This window comes from Amblyomma maculatum, chromosome 1 (assembly GCF_055883805.1).
Source record: "Amblyomma maculatum isolate TAMU_Amacu chromosome 1, ASM5588380v1, whole genome shotgun sequence".
Classification (NCBI taxonomy): Eukaryota; Metazoa; Arthropoda; class Arachnida; order Ixodida; family Ixodidae; genus Amblyomma; species Amblyomma maculatum.
The window spans coordinates 235,704,697-235,724,014 of record NC_139344.1 but is presented as its reverse complement, the minus strand read 5'-3'; the positions used below and the strand labels follow the sequence as shown (position 1 = coordinate 235,724,014).

The 19,318-nt window shown below is 47.0% G+C and overlaps 1 protein-coding gene across 1 annotated transcript; it reads left to right on the top strand.

Annotated features, from left to right (window-relative positions):
* The first annotated feature begins 12,227 nt into the window (after positions 1 to 12,227).
* LOC146205938 (uncharacterized) lies at positions 12,228 to 15,782 on the top strand. The gene is made up of 6 exons (XM_084586967.1): positions 12,228 to 12,424; positions 13,508 to 13,696; positions 14,063 to 14,182; positions 14,465 to 14,569; positions 14,954 to 15,050; positions 15,450 to 15,782. Exons 1-6 carry the CDS (start codon positions 12,277 to 12,279, stop codon positions 15,487 to 15,489), a joined length of 699 nt encoding a protein of 232 aa, XP_084443093.1. The 5' UTR covers positions 12,228 to 12,276; the 3' UTR covers positions 15,490 to 15,782.
* The last annotated feature ends 3,536 nt before the right edge of the window (positions 15,783 to 19,318 follow it).

Genomic DNA, 19,318 nt, shown 5'->3' with positions numbered 1-19,318 from the left:
TTTTGCGAAAAAGCGCGCCGTCACTTTTTCATTCGTTTTTTTTTTTTCTTGCCCCTTTTGTTGGAGCGCGACGGCGGCCAGAATGCGGCCGGAGGAGGAGAGAAACAACCGACCGCGCGCGCGCAAACACGTGCTGGAGAGCAGCGCGGAGCAGACGACAGCATAGGGGAGAAAACCTGGGCCAGGGGGCGCTGCGCCGCTCTGTGCGTCAGCGCCCTCCATGGAGATCCAGTCAAAACCTACGCGCAGTGCGGCCGCGTCGTCTGCTCCCCGCCGCATAGAAAAGCATGATGTCGTCTGCTCCGTGCTGCTCTCCAGCACGTGTTTGCGCGCGCGCGCTCGGTTGTTTCTCTCCTCCTCCGGCCGCATTCTGGCCGCCGTCGCGCTCCAACAAAAGGGGCAAGAAAAAAAAACGAATGAAAAAGTGACGGCGCGCTTTTTCGCAAAACTCGTGAAAGTGTTTTTCTCTCTTTCGTGTTGAAACGATGGTTGTCGGTTTTTTTTTTAGGTATCTCGTACCGCTCGTATCTCGCACCTCTGTTTGTAACTGGCGGTGCCGCAGCAGTCATCGCAGAACCAAGTCGGCCTCAAGAAACAGATATATATCATTAATGCCATCACTCGGCGCTTATAACGGGAAAACACATACGTTAATCGTCCTATCCTCATACGCTATCCTGCTTCGGGAGCTCAAAACTGCGCATTCGCTAGAGGAGATAACTGAACTAGGGATTGCACAGCGTAGCTGTGGAATTAAGAAGACAAAGGTTTACTTGGAGAGATGTCCCCGCCTGCATGAAAAGTCGTCGGGCATTTCCTCGCTCTTCGTCTCACGGAGAGAGGAAACTGCCGAAAGAATGGCATGCCTCGGCTTCTCGTCAGTGATCCAGGCCGTTAAGAAACCTCTCATCGTTAAAGGTAGATAAGTGATTGATTTCGGATGGCAGCGCCACAGCAGCGAACTCCCCCTGACCGCTGTCAGCAGGAACAAAAGGGTAAGGCGGCATGCTTTGTGCCTTTGCAGGGAACGCGTCCTAAACGCGCCGAAAGCCGGCACCAAGGCGCCGGCAGCATCGCCTAAAACGTCTGTCCCCAAAGAGTTGAATAGGCCCCTTTCAAGTGAGCAGTCACAAATGGAAAGGAAGCTCTCCAACCAGCGCCCGGAGCACTCGTCGCTGTGTACACGCGTATCAATTCTCAACGAGAAGGCTGGACCCTTCATTCTCTGAACAACATGGAAGAGACATCAAGAGGTGCCGCCTCAAGTCCTTCAAAATACCTGTCGCTTGCCTCTGCCTTCGAGTACCGAATTCGCGTTCATGTTTTTTTTTTGTCTGAGTCTGCCAACAAGCGCTTTTTGAAAACAATGTCCGCGGCGATCAATTATTCATAATTTCTCACTTTCGAAAGCACTGATAAAAAGCGTGCCTCTAGCCAGCCTCTATGTCAGCCGGGGCACAGAAAAAAAGCAAAAATAAGAAACACCACTGGCAAAGAGCACCGGCTTTGCGCGCACAGACGCACGACCATCCCCCCTCGTCCTCACTCTCCTTCTCCCGCTCCGCGTGCACGTGCGGCTGCCTGTAGCACGCGCTCCCGAGCGAGCGGGCTGCGCAGACTCCGCAGACAGCCAAGCGCAGCGCGGGCGCGGATGCGCGTAGGTTTTGTAGTTCCGCTCCGCTGGAAACCGAGCGCTGGCGTCGCGGAGCAAACTCCAGCTTTGGTTCCCTGCGCGCGGCTGTCTGCGGAGTCTGCGCAGCCCGCTCGCTCGGGAGCGCGTGCTACGGGCAGCCGCACGTGCACGCGGAGCGGGAGAAGGAGAGTGAGGACGAGGGGGGATGGTCGTGCGTCTGTGCGCGCAAAACCGGCGCTCTTTGCCAGTGGTGTTTGTTATTTTTTGCCTTTTTCTGTGCCCCGGCTGACATAGAGGCTGGCTGGAGGCACGCTTTTTATCGGTGCTTTCGAAAGTGAGAAATTATGATTAATTGATCGCCGCGGACATTGTTTTCAAAGAGCGCTTGTTGGCAGGCTCAGATAAAAAAAAAACATGAACGCGAATTCGGTACTCGAAGGCAGAGGCAAGCGACAGGTATTTTGAAGGACTTGAGGCGGCACCTCTTGATGTCTCTTCCATGTTGTTCAGAGAATGAAGGGTCCAGCCTTCTCGTTGAGAATTGATACGCGTGTACACAGCGACGAGTGCTCCGGGCGCTGGTTGGGGAGCTTCCTTTCCATTTGTGACTGCTCGCAATTGAAAGGGGCCTATTCAACTCTTTGGGGACAGACATTTTAGGCGATGCTACCGGCGCCGTGGGGCCTGTTTTCGGCGCGTTTAGGACGCGTTTCCTACAAAGGCACAAAGCATGCCGCCTTACCCTTTGGTTCATGCTGACAGCGGTTAGGGTAAGTTCGCTGCTGTGGCGCTGCCATCCGAAATCAATGACTTATCTGCCTTTAACGATGAGGCATCCAGTTTGTTACCCTAAGCGTAGCAGGGGGCGGCAGAAAGTTAGGTGGGCGGAGTTCGCGGGGGTCAAGTGGATGCAGCTAGCACAAAACCGGGTTAGGTTTGGTTTGTTTGGTTTGGTTTGTGGGGTTTAACGTCCCAAAGCAACTAAGGCTATGAGAGACGCCGTAGTGGAGGACTCCGGAAATTTCGACCACCTGGGGTTCTTTAACGTGCACTGACATCGCACAGCACACGGGCGCCTTTCTTTTCGCCTCCATCGAAAAGCAGCCGCCGAGGCCGGGATTCGATCCCGCATCCTTGGGAACAGTAGTCAAGAGCCGTAACCACTGCGCCACCCCGGCGGGGCAGAACCGGGTTAAGTGAAGAAATATGGGAGCAGCTTTCGCCCTGCAGTGGGTATAGTCAGGCTGATGATGATGAACGATGAGGGGTTTCTTAACTACCTGGATCACTGACGAGAAGCCGAGGCATGCCATTTTTTCGGCAGTTTCCTCTCTCCGCGAGACGAAGAGCGAGGAAATGCCTGACGACTTTTCATGCAGGCGGGGACATCTCTCCAAGTAAACCTTTGTCTTCTTAATTCCACAGCTACGTTGTGCAATCCCTAGTTCAGTTATCTCCTGTAGCGAATGCGCAGTTTTGAGCTCCCGAAGCAGGATCGCGTATGAGGATAGAACGATTGACGTATGTGTTTTCCCTTTATAAGCGTCGAGTGATGGCATTAATGACATATATCTGTTTCTTGAGGCCGACTTGGTTCCGTGATGACTACTGCGGCACCGCCAGTTACAAACAGAGGTGCAAGATACGAGCGGTACGAGATACCTAAAAAAAAACCGACAACTATCGTTTTACCACGAAAGAGAGGAGAGAAAAACACTTTCACGAGTTTTGCGAAAAAGCGCACCGTCACTTTTTCATTCCAGTTTTTTTTTTTTCTTGCCCCCTTTGTTGGAGCGCGACGGCGGCCAGAATGCGGCCGGAGGAGGAGAGAAACAACCGAGCGCGAGCGCGCAAACACGTGCTGGAAAGCAGCGCGGAGTAGACGACTAGGAGCAGACGACGCGGCCGCACTGCGCGGAGGTTTTGACGGGGTCTCCATGGAGGGCGCTGATGTACAGAGCGGCGCAGCGCCCCCTGGCCCAGGTTTTGCAAGGAGGCGCTTGGTCGTCGGAGCGAGGCTACGAGCTGGAGGATGGGGAGCACTTAGTCGTCCTGCGAGCAAAGCACACAGCAGCCCGCACGCACGATTTCTGAAAGGATGAAAGGAGAAGCGGGCAGGCTAGCTAACGCAGGCTGCGCGGTTTCAAACCAGTGATGGCTTGGAGCTGCCCTCGGCAAAACGCAGAGCAGTCCTATCGTTTATTTCTTCCTAGCAGTTGGGTATGGGCTGATTTGGCCTGAGCGGCAGCTTAGGTAGCGCTAAAGATTTGACTGCTTCTGTGCGCGCGTATAGTTCTCAATGGGATGTTTTTGCATCTTGGATTGCGCCTCTTATGGGAAACAACTATAGAGACGAAAAATTGTCTGTCCATAAGTTAAGCAACATATTGTATAATTTCACCACAAATAATTCCAAACGACAACATTAATTTACGCGCCCTTGGAAGATGTTCTCAATCTTGACAGTTATTTCTTTTCTGCTATTACAAACTGCATGTTTGTGGGCGCGCGTGTGTGTGCAGATAACCCATACTCAGATACTCAATATATGTGCGGCCCCGCTTACGGTCAGTCCTCTTCAAGTTTTCATTAAATCAAGCACACGATCCGTGCAGCGCGCTGCGAAGACCCGGACTCAGGAATCCGAGTGCTCCGAGTTCCTGCGTCGCCTCGAATACCAGCCACCCCACCAAACCACCGGAAGAAAATGAACGACAGCAAAAGATTGTGAACGCACAGAACCGGCGCTCACTGCCGTCACTGGTTTGAAACCGCGCTGTCTACGTTGGCTAGTCTGCCCGCTACTCCTTTCATTCTTTCAGAAAGCGTGCGTGCTACTGTGTGCTTTCTTTGCTCACAGGACGTATAGCTAGGCGCTCCCCCTCCTCCAGCTCGAAGCCCCACTCCGACGGCCAAGCGCCTCCTTTCATCTTTCGCGCACATAGCCTGCAGCAACCCTCTCGCTCCCTTCAGTAAAACGAGAGAAAAAAAAAAAAAAAAGAACAGCCATAGGGCGCGCCTAGTGCCACGTGATTGCGCACTCAGGATCTGCAAAAACAGCCCCCCCCCCCCCCCCCCTCTTCTAGCCACTATAACCAAATCTGCGTCAGCGAGGAAAAGGGAGCGGCGGGATCGTGGGAAGCTCCGTACGCGGGCTCGGCGTTCGCGTATCGAAATCGGCTTATGCTGAATGCATTGCAGCGCGCCAAAGTCGGCGCTTCTGTCTTATCTTACTCTGTGGTTCAAGCGTCTAGGCTGCTCTCAGTAGTATTAACTCTGTGCTATCTGCCTTGCTCGCTGCGCTGCTCTGGATCTTGGCGTTCGGAGCGGCGGCGAGGCGAGCGGCGCGACGTGACGCCAATCGGCTGTTCAAGGTTACGGTGCGGCCACGGCGAAACGGCGAGGCTTGTGCGTAAATAGCTATCGCTCACAAAATCCGCCGTCCCTGGCCTTGGCCGCAGCTGATGTTGATTCTGAGGACGGAGCGAAAGGGATGAAGACAAAGAAGGAACACGAAAACAACAGCTACAGGCGCCTAGCTGTCCTATTGTTTTCGTAATCCTTTGTTTTCGTCCCTTTCGCGCCGTCCTCAGAATCAACATCAGCTATGAACCAACTAGTTAACTAGCCCAAACCAAAGTTCTTCTTGGCTGCAGAACCACAGAAAGTTTTTTCGGAATGTATGTGAATGCGTTCCAGGAATCAGTTTACGTACGTGAAAAGATATCACACACTTACTGTAAGAAATTAAAGCTGTCTCATTCCGACCTCGATCCTAAAGGTGAATCAATGTCTCCTTCTTGGCGCTTGTGCGGTGGTGGTGGTTATTTATTGAATAATTAAACAAAAGCATCGAAAAGAGGGCTGCGCGCCGGCCGCGGCAACTGCTGCCTAAATTTTAATAAGAACGGATAGGAATAGGATAGCGAGAGCAAGTGCAGAGGGGAGCGATAGCAAGGACAGGGAGAGCTTTGTACATTATTTACACACACACACACACACACACACACACACACACACACACACACACACACACACACACACACACACACACACACACACACACACACACACACACACACACACACACACACACACACACACACACACACACACACACGCACGCACGCACGCACGCACACACACACACACACACACACACACACACACACACACACACACACACACACAAAAGGAAAACGAGTTCGCGTCGCTTGCACGCAAGTGTTCGAGCGCATGCTTGTGCGGTGTGACACGCGCGCATTTGATTGGCTTTCCAACCAAGCTAGGCCAGGCAGCAAAGTGAAAACGGGCCGAAATTTTACATCCCATAAAAGGTCAGCTCGGCGTTTTCACTGTCTCTCTACACATTTTCCCCGAGGAAGCATATGTATAACAGCAGTTTCCAGTAACAGGAGAAATTTAATTCACAGATATTTTCAATGGGTTGAAAATAGATTTCCCCTTTTTCCTCAGTAGCTTGCATCTCCCACGAAATGGGAAATTTCCCACGATTTGGCAACACGATAACTCCGTTTCATACATCAGGTGCAACGCAGCGAAAGCTACGCAAGTAGTCCGCAAGAAAAAAAAAAAAAAGGAGGCGTATCACTACGCCCTCGTTTTGTGGCCGGGTGGTTCCTGCGGAAACGGGCTCTATTCCGAGCATACACGTTTGCAATAACTTGCTTCGCATACCTAGACATCTTCGCAGTGCAGATCTTATAGAAAAAATGCGCACCGAAGAACCACTTTCTCAAAAAGAGATGCGCAGCGCGGAGGACACAGCCAGCGCCATCTAGTGGCACAGCTGGCAACGGCGTTGACATACGCCTGACCTGAGTCAAAAGGGATCAGGACTTCTCCCTTGCTTACTACTTACTTACTAAGGTTGCGGGGCAGCGAAAAAAAAACTGATTGATTTGATTGATTTATAGGAAAGGAAAGGCGCGGTAACTGTCTCACTTGTTTCTGTGGACACCTCAACCGCGCCGTAAGAGAAGGAAGGAAGGTGGGAGGGAAAGTGGAAAGAGAGAAAGAGGAGCTGTAGCAAAGCCACCTAGACTAGGTGGCTTTGGCCGTAGTGGAGGGCTACGGAGTAATTTCGACCACCTGGGGAACTTAACGTGCGCTGACATCGCACAGCACACGGACCCCTCTTCGTTCCGCCTCCATCGAAACGCAGCCGCCGAGGTCAGGTTCAGCGAAAACGCGGTACGAACGAAAACGACATAAAAAAACAATCAAATTCACCGAATCCGATCTTTTCTCCCTAAAAAAGACGCTCTTCATTAAGTTTATGGCAAATGTAAGATGTATTAAGCTTGCAGACAAAATAAGTATTATTTCATCGTAAAGAACAGGCACTATTTTTCATAGCGGATTCGGAGATCGCAAACAGGAGCTGTATGTAGCCACAGCCGGTCTCGAGGGAGAGAGCGTTTCCTCGAGACCGGCCGTGATAGCCGTGATGTAGCTTTGGCAGTGTTGCACTTGATGTATGAAACGGAGCATAATTTCAAGCAGCGCTAACTTGTTAAGAGCAGGGCAACTGCATGCAGAAATGAAGAGAAAGAAAAAGTAGTAGTTACGTCTCGAGCCTGATCTTAACTGGTTATAATTCTTTGTCCTTTATTTTTGATATACTTTTGTTATTCATAATTATATTTTCCTTTTTAATTTATTTTTATTATTTTTACTATTTTCTATATTTCTATATATTTTTTTTTTAATTTTACACATTTAAATTTCAGCAAGCCTATGCACCACCCTCTCAACCATCACTGTCAGTGAACCGGATTTGCTCAAATTTCTAATCCAGTTCTGCAGAATGGAATCACAGAAAGCGTAATCACCGCCGGGTCGATGGCCAAGCATGGAGAAAGAAAAAAAAACCAATAACCCGTGGGTATGCGCCATGTTTATGAGGACAACAACAAAAACAAAAAGGTTCGCCATGGTTCGCGTTCGGACCGGACAGCTCATGGGACAGCTGAACGGGTGGCGCCGCCTCTCGGCGCATCGCTCAATCGCCGGAATGCGCCGGCCTGCCGGCGCATTCCCAGCGCATTGGAGCGTACTGTTTGTCGTTGGTTTGTGTGGAAATTGGAAATCCTAAGGTTTAGATGACGTTGTGCGTGAATATATCCTCAAGAGAAAAGAAAGTTGGGCTAGTTGTGTGAATATGTCCAGTGAAATGAAGTCTGGCCAAACAAGGCTGACGAAACGTGGTGCGTTATTGGCTCCACTGGCAGCTACGCAAACTCGTCGGAGGTTTTTAAGTCGATTAATTTCTACGGGTTTCCACAGAAGCATGCGTGGCGGGTGACCTAAGCATGGTTCTTCGAAAGGCAAAGGCACGAATCTACGTATTTGAGTACTGTGTGGTCATGGAAAGTGCCGAATTTTCAAAATTCCGCTTGCTACCGGATGCTGATCGTGGCTTCTGTTCCCAATGAGTGACGGCACGAGAGTCTCGGAGTCGAAGCCGCACTCCTTCACCTGCAGTCACTTTATTGACAATTGTAAATCGAAGTAACTCAACAGCGTAAGTTACAACGCTAGCATTTCCCCGCCTGTGTACAAGAAAACCCCAGCACGGAGAAAGAAAAGGCAGCTCCACCATCGTCGTTCGGGCTGCGTTACGATCTGCAGTGATTGTGCAGATACTTTCGCTGACATAGTCAAAGATAATTCACTTTTTTCTCTTAACAGAAAGAGCAGATAGGAGACATGAACAATTCCTATTTCCATGATCTTGTCATTTTTCCTCTTTTCGTTTGTCAACCAATGAAAATGCGCTGAGAGCTCTGCGTTGATACTCGTAGAATTTGTTAAGATTTGTTTGTGGCATGTTCATTTCGCCTAATAAAACACTCATTTCACAGCTCAATCAATACCGCATGGTCACAAAATCTACAATCGGCTTTATATAAAAGTCGAACAAGAAAAAAAAAATACAATTTAATTTGTGGAAACGAGCATAAACGTAGCATTTGTTTTTTAATTTCGAAGGCCGTGTAGCAGTTTTTTTTTCGCATTCACGTTGCACCTGACACGGCTTTACATATTTTCTCAGTAGCGTCCATTTCCTGGCCCGCCTAAATACGTGTTTCTCATCGGTGTTTTAGTGAACGTGAGATTTCCTGATTGTGGCGTAGTATGACAAGACCGTTTTACCTCTCTCAGAAATTGCTTTTATGGCCAATGTAAACATATTTAGTAGCAGTCCGGCAAGCTGCAGTGACAAAGTTGTAAAAGGAATGGCTTTCAGTTATCCGGATTCCTTTACGTGCAAATAGAAAACTACATACATGGTCGTGTCCCCTCACACTCATCAGGTATCGAGGTCAGCTAGGTATCGGCCCCGCAAGTTCGTGGTACGCTGAGAAAGTAGACCACCTTAGCGAACGAGCCATCAGAGGGATTCATTTAACATATAGAACGCTCTCTTAGTTGTCGGTGGCTTATCAATAAAACACGTACATCACACTATGTTTTTTTTTTCTCGATTGTATTTAACAGTTTGACAGTATTGGACCTTCCCAGGTAACGCAAAACATTGCCTAAACGTTGCCTGTATGTATGAACTTCCACACAACGTAATGTGACAAAAGCTCACATTGCTGCGACGTTGCAAGACATACGTTGCCCTGACGTTTAGAGATTACGTCATCATAACGTTTATAGGCATACACAGCACTGACGTTGGGTGTACACATCTCACCAACGTTTTGATAACATTGCTATTGCAACATTTATAAACAGGCCGAGTTAGATATTACTGGCGAAGCTAATAAAGCTGCAAAAGTGAAATGCGAAATTCCTGGTTGGACAAGAATATATGCTCAAGTGATAAATGGCGGCTTTATAACATGGAAACAATTTTAGATAGTAATTATTTTCCAACAAATTATCAGATCACAACGGCCAAAATAATCACAAACTATACTTTTATTAATTTACAATACTGTTGAGAGCCCAACAGATAGTGAAAATTATATCATGGACATGAGTGCAAACAAACACCGTGTTGTGGGAATGGTTTTGTCATTGTCAGAGAGTACCAAGCAAAGGTATGGTTTTTGCAATGGGAGCGCACAAAAAATAGCATCTGCATTTTTCTTGACCGGTAAGCACACACATTTTGTACCAATTTCATTGATGCTCCACGTACTCAGACCCCGTGAAAGTCCTCGGGCTCTGTAAACACCTATGTCAACAGACCACAGCGTTGCATCATGAAAATTAAAGTTACTAACATCGGCATAGTGCTGCCCACAAATAAGGACGTCACCATCAGCTGCTATAAAATTTCTTATTAGGACAAAATTTCCACCCGTTATCCTCACACAGCTGTCTTTTGGCTTTGTAGAAAACACTTTTTTCCCAATCGTAGTCTTACTGAATCGCTGCCCCCGGAATGTTTCAGAGACTGGTCCATTTATGTGAATATTGGACAGCTTGATGCCATCACTTCTAAGAGTCACTGGTTGCTTGAACTGCTTTAGTTCAGCTGCTCGCATAAAAATTTGTTCCGTAGGAAGGGCATGGCCTCTGGCCAGTCTCTTCAGCTTTCCTAGAAAAGCTTCAAAAGAAAAGGCTGAAAATAGGGCAATGTGGCAAAACCGTCGCACATCATCTTCCAGATGCGAGAGGCTATGTATGCTAACATTTTAGATGCCACTGCCATAAAGCTTACCTGCCTCTGTAACGAAGCTAAGCAGCAGCTGCTCAGCATATTCACACAAAGTCATACAAAGATCGGGTGAGGCCAGTATTGTGATGGTACAACCTAGCTTCAAAAAGTGCGTGTAAAATGGATGAGCAAGGTGTTGCTTCAGAACAATGGGGCCAAAGTAAACAAGAAAGTTTCTATACTCGGATGCGTTCCAAAATTCTAGAACACGCAGGGTCCTTGGAATGCGCTGAAGCTCCTGTGGAGTGTTGACAGCCAAAGTCACTAAGTTCTCAGAAATGGCCCTACGTGCACTCAAAGGCAGCATTGACGCTGATGGGGCAGTTGATGTCCAATACTGCACTATAAGTCTTTTTATAACTCTTAAGCAAACCAAACGCATATAGTCTAGTGGGAACCAGTCCGATGCCCAGCTTGAGCAATGGTGATGTGCAATTGTGATGATCAGGCTGTGTCATGTTGGTGAAGTTTTCACCTGTACGCGGAGGGGCCAACACATCAGGAAACATAACTTTCCTATGCTCTACAGAGTACATGCCTTTTTGCATGTACTTTTCACATGCATAGTATGCTGCATGTCTCTTCGTACATTTAAGGAATGCTCGCGCAGGCATGTCGCAAACAAATGCATGAACAATCACTAGGGAACACAGCTTCACCATGGTGCAGTCCAAGCTCTAAAAGTGAACACTCTCAGGTTTTGAGTCCCCCATGTAGAGAGCTGCAAGGAAAGGTTCATTTCGCGAGCTTTCTTCGGCCCGCACAACCACAGGTCAGAACTGTTTCGACGAACTCCTAGATAAGGGCGTTCACCATCGACGTTCATCGTCAGGGAAATCATTGAAGCGCTCACTGATATGGCTCCACTTTCTAGTTGCTGAATGAGGTTTCCAATGACGCCAAAAAAGCAGTAAGTGCCACTTCCTATGCTGGTGACTACTGGCATGAGGCGTCCGCAGCAGTGTTCTGGCATCAGAAGGGAGGTCTGGGTGGTGCGGCTGCATGCAGAATTTTCAGAAGCTTAGTGATGTGGGCGGCAAAAATGTTGTTATCTACAGCCCATGAACGAAGTGGGTCGAGCAAAGTCGGAGCTAAATCCACCTCACTCTCGCTTGACGAAAAATCGCGGAGCTCACTGCTGCATGAATACTGCTGTGGAATTTGTTCTTGAGACTCGGCAACTTCGCCAGTTGGCGGTGGATCAACGGGGCACAATGGAGAAACCAATTCTTCATCGTCATTGCTATGATAACTAGCACTGGACTCATAGCTGTGAAACACCACCCTCTCAAAATGTTCCTCGGCAGTAGCTAAGTTTCAGCTTGTAAGGGACTGCTGTACAGTAAGGCTATCACATTGGCAAAGTGCTGCTATTTTGGTTGCCCTGCGTCAGAATTTCTGTCTTCTTCCAACATCAATGATACACCACTATGTCCTCTCCATCGCTAGTAGACACAGCTTTACTTGCAAACACCAGCGGTACGCATCATGGTGCACTGAAGGTCATCGACGAATGAGCAGTATGATCATTTGCTTCAGCTACGCACAATTATCGGGGTTATAACAGCGCAAAGCTGATACAATATGATAAGGCGTGTTCAGGAGAAAAAGCCACTTTTCCGCACTGCTACACAAGCATTACCCGTGAGATGTAAACACACACTGGCTGGGCTTGAGCTTGGCTCGACTACACCTCGTTTGTGTGCCATACATTGCTTATCTTGGCGTCTTGGCCAACGAAAGCGTTTATGTAATAAATAACCATAAATAAACATTTTTTTGCAAATAAAAGAACTTTCACGCAGTAAATTACTAAGCTTGAACATTAGCATAAATTAATAAATATTTATTTCATATTATTTTGCTGCGTTCAGGCGTTCAGGCGGCACCACATTCAATATGGCGGGACAAAAGAAACACGACGACATGGCTCTTGTGGGGCTTTATGGAGCTTTTTCGCACGTTATGCCTTATCTTGCTACTTGCCTGTGCTCGTGTGCATTTTGACTTTGAGTGCCTTCGTGCCGACTTCGCAGCCGCATTTCACGTGCGAACTCAATCTTCCGACTGCATGCACTGTTCATCGCTCACAGGTGAGTTGCTATTGCTTTGGTGACCTCCCTTTTAGCTTGTAGGCATATCTCAGACTGCCGCATCTGGAACCACATTGGATGCGCCACGCGTTTTCTGTTTATTCCTTGCTGCTTTGTTAATCATGAATTTCTTTGTCATTAACGACTGGCCATGCATTTTCGCAGCAGAACAGTGCTGCGCTGCCCCGCATCACAGATGTTCAGCAGAGCTGCTTGTGTTCTGATAAGGAGACAAAGGCTGAAATTATTTTGCCTCTTTGGCGGTGTGGTCACCGTGACAGTGTCACGCCCGTGGCAAGAGCCGCATCATTATGTCTGTGTGACCGATTAGTGTCATTAATCGTTTGCTTAAAGTGTGACTGAAAATTCGTCTAGTTTGATAGCCCACAGGCCGCCGGTTGGGGCCACCAGCCAGCCATCTCGCTAACTTGCTCAGTGTGTGTGTGCGCCCTTTGCCATTCCGGTTTAGCATTTTGGCGCTGTGTGTGTGTGTGTGTGTGTGTGTGTGTGTGTGTGTGTGTGTGTGTGTGTGTGTGTGTGTGTGTGTGTGTGTGTGTGTGTGTGTGTGTGTGTGTGTGTGTGTGTGTGTGTGTGTGTGTGTGTGTGTGTGTGTGTGTGTGTGTGTGTGTGTGTGTGTGTGTGTGTGTGTGTGTGTGTGTGTGTGTGTGTGTGTGTGTGTGTGTGTGTGTGTGTGTCATCTGCGTGGACTGAAAATAGTTGGAAGTTAGGTATGCTGAAATTGTTCGCCACGACTGTGTTGCGCTGTTTTTACTTTAGAAATCAGCAGTAAACTTTTTGTTGATGAAAATTTCTAGCACATGCCAAGTAGGAGATAGTGTTTGCAACGATTTAATTTCCTGAAACGCCAGCAATAAGTGTGCAAAGAAAACTAGTTTCAATGACATGCATCTTGCGCAGCTGCTGGCAAAATACACACTGACCATAAATTGACCCTCATTGATTGGAAACTTGAGCAGTGAAGTGCAACTCAGTAGTGTCTCTTCAACAGAGGCACTTAGAAAATAATGCCTTTGGCTTGGCACTAGTGCTTGTTGTTATGCTAACTGCGCTATAATCTTGTAGGATGTTCTACATCGTCGAATTCAGCAGTGCGGATGGAGTTGCTGCTGTCCCCAAAATTCTGGGTGCAGAATGGGGAAACATTATGGCCGCCATACCGAACCCCGTCTCGTTGCCCAAGCGCTATAAAAGACTGCGAGGAGCCTGGAGAAGAATGGATTGCACACAAATGCCGAATCTTAGGGGAGGCTAGTATGTCATTTTTTTTGTCACAAGATAGTATTGTGATTATAGGGTACTGTTGGAGCTTTAGGTTCTTGGTTGTGGCAGTGTACAAAGGCAACGATGCACATAAGTTAAGCACTGCCAGAGGGGAGAACTTTTGAGCCAAAATGGTGAAATAATCACACATCATTTAATTTAATGACTCTTATCAGTAATCGTGTTTGTTGCTCATTGGCTCAAGGTTCCTGTTATAGTGATATTGTTATGCTCTTATTTCAATAATATTGTTGCTAAGCATGAACGTTGCCTTTTCACGGGTCTGCTTACTATTTTCATTCAGTTTCCCTTTAGCCGTGTCATTCAATCTTTCTACACTGAACTCTTTGCTTGCAGCAACATATGCTGACACAAAAAGAAGAGAGAAGAAAGCTGAAGAGGTGTCAGATTTGACAACTGATGAGGAACGGCTGACAAAAAGGCCAAGAAAGCCCACCAAGAAGGCGTTGTATGGAAGTATGAGTCCAGTTTTGCTGCTAAAATGTTTTTGCCTGATATGTTTACACTTTCTATATTAATCATGCATATTCCATTTGCTTTACTGCTATATTTGTGAACGTTACTTTAGCAAGCCACTATTGAAATAACTGAATTGAAACATTTTTAACTGCAGTATCGGATGAAGACAGCAGCAACATTCCAACAAAAAAAAAAAAAAAAGGAAACAGAAGGCTCTTTTTGTTTGTGAGGAAAGTGAAAGCGATGAAAGCTGCGATAATCATCGCCTACCATCTGCAGTTCCTACACAACAAGCCGAGCAGCTACCATTCGTTGGCCGTCCTCCACCGAGACCAGCACAAGTACCAGTGAGCCCAGCAGCACAAGCTGAAAGCGGCATCCAAGGTAAACACTTTCCTTGTGCCTGTAGTGGGTGTTGTAAGCAACATTTTACTGTGCAGTGCACATTATAGCTCTATATTTGTGGTTTTATTCTGGCACAAATATATATTTGGCTAGTTTTTAAATTCTGGCCAGCAGTCCATTTTTGCTGCTGCGTTCTAATCTATTTTCTAATTTTTTTTCTTCTGCTCATTTCAGGGCTTCTGAAGAATGTTGTGCAAATGGTGTGGATTCATTGAGTCGTACAATAGATTGAGATGCACAATTCAATGTATGCATAAGCGTGTTCACAGTTCATAACAGATGTAATGGGTTTTGTTAATTTGTAGTAAATATCAGTGTCTAGGTTTACTGCCGTAAGTCTATGATATTGTTTTGTTTGCGCAGTGGCCCTCCGGCAGTCTTGCCTGTTGGGCAAGGAAGTGGACATGAGACATGACATTGGCGACCATTTTCGCCACGTACCAGCACGCTGCAAAAAACGGTAGGTCTGTTATGCTATGTACGGAAGCTGGACTATCATTTAGTCTACTTGTGCATCAAGCTGTGCAAAAACTGGACTTGTCACAGTCACTTAGCTTTCCAGCATATCATATGGAACAGCATAGGCAAAACCTATGGGACATAAAAGTAAACTTCTAGGATATAGTGTAAGGCCATTAATGTTACATCAGCTGTAATTTTGATGGTTTTAAAAGCGGAAATTCAGTGGGTGTCCTGGTGTTCTTTATTTTTGTACTATCTGTCCAATAAATATTGGCACGCTCCACGCACAAGTAATTCTGGTCCTGCAAATTTAGTTTTAGTTGTCTGATTACTTTGCAAGTGCTGTTTTGAATTTTGGCTGAGTAATCTTTTTTGTGTTTTTGTTCTTTTAATTTAGTGGCCTAATTCATGGAATGGATGACCTGGCAGCTATGTGATTGCTCGTCTCTTCATGGAATTGCTGACTCAACAGATGTACAATCATGCCAAATAAATTGTGTAAATGATCTCACATGTGCACCTGACGTAATTTTTGCACTGGCTGTGTCATTCAAGTGACCGGTCAGCAGTCAGCAGACCACGATTACTGCGTAACTGCCTTTTGGTCGGTGCCTTGTCGACATATAAGCATACATTAGTCACTTCAGGAAGGCAGAACGCACTCATGCACGATTCATCAGCAATGGCTGCACCTTGTCTAGTAGGAACAGATGGTGCGGGTTATGTAGTTTTTGCCTAGAAGCTCCTTGAGGAAGGTATCGCATGCATTGTTTAGAATACATTAAAGTAATGTACAGGCAACGTTTCTTTCGTCATTTTTTGTTGGTATAACGTTGAAATAACATAACGTCAACGTTTTCAGAACGTTGTAGAAACATTAGTGCATAACGTTATCTGGTGATCAAAAATAGTGACATTAGCAACAATCAGGCAACGTTGCTCTCTGACATTTGTGGCCATTCAGATAACGTTCCAGTGACGTTTTGCGTTACCTGGGTTCAGATGTTCAAGGCTGGTGCGGTCAATCGCACTGAACTTCCTGCGCTGAGAGAACGCTAGCAGGAAATTTAATTTTTTTTTCTTTTCACAACCTCCGCAGCATGACAGGAGAAAGGCATGTATAGTATAATATTCTCTAAGTCAATTATATGTAGCAGCTCCGAAGAGTTCAACAAGAGCATTGTCGTATATGTAAAAATGATGCATTACTCATTTGGCTTATATTATGATTAAGTTTGATAGTCTCAAGGCCGGGTTCAGCGAGCTAAATGTAGCGTAACTGTGCAGGAAGTCCTGGAAGTATATGTGTGTTTGCTATTCCAACCTTGATCCTACTTTTGTCTTGCTTGTTTATTTTTCTCCTGTTACAACTCTCGTTGCAAGGTTGAAACTGGAATGTCATTTGCTATTATTTTACTCTGAATCGTTTGAGCCTAGCTATTACTAAAAAAGACAGGTGCAGCATCTTTTTCATTTTACATGAAAGCTAACCATTACAACTACCACTACTACGGCGCCACGGCTACACGGCTCGGCGGTATTTGATCTTCAGGCAGGTTTCGGCTAGATCTAATATAAGATGGACGCGCAGTGCAGGCGCAATTCCCGTCTTCGAAGTCGTCTTAACAAGTGCCTAACGAAGGTGTTCCTAGCGCATGATGAAATCACTCGCGCGGCATTTTCGAGTATATAACAGAAATACCATGCGCCGGGCGGTTAAAAAAAAAAAAAAAAACACGCACGCCATGCTGAGAACGGTCCTTTTCTTTTTCAAAATTTCCCGGTCAAAAAATACTCCTTACAATCGCTCAAAGCAGCTCAAAGCCACACCGCAAAACGACGGGTAGAGACAGGCTCAAAAACGCCTCGCAGAACGAAAACGACTGCGCCGCTGAGCCTCGGCATTCCGCTGTTTCGGCATTCCGCCGCGGGCGGCGCTGTTCCACCAAGGCGACGGTGGCGCCATACAACGGGCGCCCGGCTCCTGCGCGAGGCTAGCGAGCATGCTAGCGAGGCATTGAATCACGTCCATCGAACACACGCCATCTTTATCCCACGACGATCACTTCATTAGGCATCGCCAAGCTATGAGAGCCCTCCTTGGCCAGGAAACAGACAACGGGCCTAGGTCGTTCTCTATGGCGAACTGGAATCCGGGGCGAATTCCATGGAGCGGAGCAGCGAGTGCCCCGCAGTGTGAGTTTGCTTCCAAATAGTCTCTGATGAGTTGCGCTGGTGCACAGGCTGAAATTTTCTACTCGCAATGCTTTCAATGTGCACGAGTTAAAAATCGAGTTGAGAGAGATTCAGCCTGTTACCGTCCAGTTTCCCCCACTAGTCGCTCTGGAGTAGCCAGTTTGATCGTAAACCATGACAATCCGCGTTCGTTGGGCATACCAAGTTTTACTTCCGCGTTTGATGCTCACAACTAGCATCTGGCTGCAGTTAAGTTTCCGCACACGAACATAACATATAATTGACACAGGAGGCAAGTTAGCTCCTGGTGGATAGTTGACGAGCTGCTAATGCCAGCGGCCGTTGCCGCATATAACTTAATGGGCTTACCCGCAACACATGCCAAATGGAACATTGATGGGACTGTAAGCACTTCCCTGCCACGCCATTTAAGTACAGCGTTTAAAGGTTAATACGATGGGACAGCGTTAACAGTGTTAGAGTGTAACATCCTTAATGGTGCATTTATTTACAGTATGTTACAGAAAAACGAGAGTTACTGGTATCGTAGTTTAAATCATGAACGGGGTTCGATAACCGGTGGCCGTTATGGATGACGGGGGCATCACAGGACATGTCAGCTGGTCGGATGAGATGGTAAAATTTCTGTTCAGGTCCATCTGCATTTCTGGTGATTCAAGGGCACGCCATCACTTCTTCTAGGCTTGCCCTTTCCCTTGGCTCCTTCCGCAGTAGCCTAGAAATGAAAGCCTTGGCATCATCAGAGACGCGATTAGAGAACTGCAGGTCCACATGCCTGATCCTATTGTAGGTATATGCTTGGCACAGCTTGTCTTAAACGGAGGCGTTCCAAAGAGGAACTCGGAGGAGAGCACCCAAATACCAAATATCCACTTTCTCATATAGACGCTCCATGTTAGATGGTAGGTAATCCATGGTACCAAACAGGGTTTAATGCATTGAGGGCAGAGCACAAACTGCACACCAAAAGCCTGCCGTGATCACAGCATTGTAACTGATAAGGATGTTCTCTGGCTATAAATATCACAGTGAATTACTTTCCTGCTGTGGCAGTACTGGAGTGCCTAGCAAACTTTTCCTCAATAATCTTGGCTTTGGTAAGCTCCTTGTACAGTTCTCATTTCAGTGCATATTTTGGTATAAGGTAAACTCTAGTATCGCCGTGGAAGCAGCTACACAACCTTAGGATATCAGGATGCCTGAAGTGTGACTGTTTCTATCTCTCTGCGAAGCTGGCGCTCAATGTTGCCGCTGTTGTGTTGACACTTCAACATCACCTTCAGAGCAATGACACCCTTGCTTTTCTTCTCCTGCCTAAAGTCAACGTTCCCAAATTTTTCCTGTGCGGGTGTCTGGACGTCTCGAAGTCGTCGAGCCTCCATTAAAATTGGCTATTTTCTTGTTGCAGCCGTCCTCACTGCCTGGCAATATCTGGTTGGCGTCCGCAGCCTGTGCGTTCTGCGGCTGATGTTCTTTACCAGCCACCTCGGACGAAGGAACGGGACAGAGGTAAATGAACACGACGGTGGAAGACCTCTAGCAGGAAAGAATAACTATGCTCGACTACAGTTGCCGGCATTAAAGAGGGTCCGCACCGGTCAAGGCTATTGCAGAAATGTGAGAGTGGACTTTGTCCTTGTGTGTATGGTTTGAATATCTCTCCGTGGTTAATTTTCTTTTGAACAATCTCTCACCCTCTGATGTCTTACTTAACTCTCGCTCTCTTGCATCTCACTTGCACAGGCCAACTACCCCACATTTTTGAATTGCGCAAAAAGTGTCTAATCTCACGACCAGGAGTGAAAGACATCTCGGTGCTTGGCAGCTTCAGTGTCTGAGACACTCAATTTTCCAATGTCATGAAAGCGGAAGCATGTCATAATCCCATTTCTTTGCAGAGGTTCGAGACCTGCTAGCAGATATGCAACCTGCATGCTCGCGTATCTGCTGGAACAGTGTGCAGGCTTTTATCCATGGTGATAGAGGTAGTATATCAATAAATTGGGAGAAGTAGTGACTGCAGATTAGAACCATGGGAGGGAAATAGAA

Excerpts from the sequence above, each read along its gene's own strand:
- LOC146205938 (XM_084586967.1), top strand. The coding sequence starts at position 12,277 with ATGGAGCTTTTTCGCACGTTATGCCTTATCTTGCTACTTGCCTGTGCT. Across the intron at positions 13,697-14,062 it reads CCGAATCTTAGGGGAGGCTA|CAACATATGCTGACACAAAA; the intron begins GTATGTCATTTT and ends CTTTGCTTGCAG. Across the intron at positions 14,183-14,464 it reads CAAGAAGGCGTTGTATGGAA|TTCCTACACAACAAGCCGAG; the intron begins GTATGAGTCCAG and ends TACCATCTGCAG.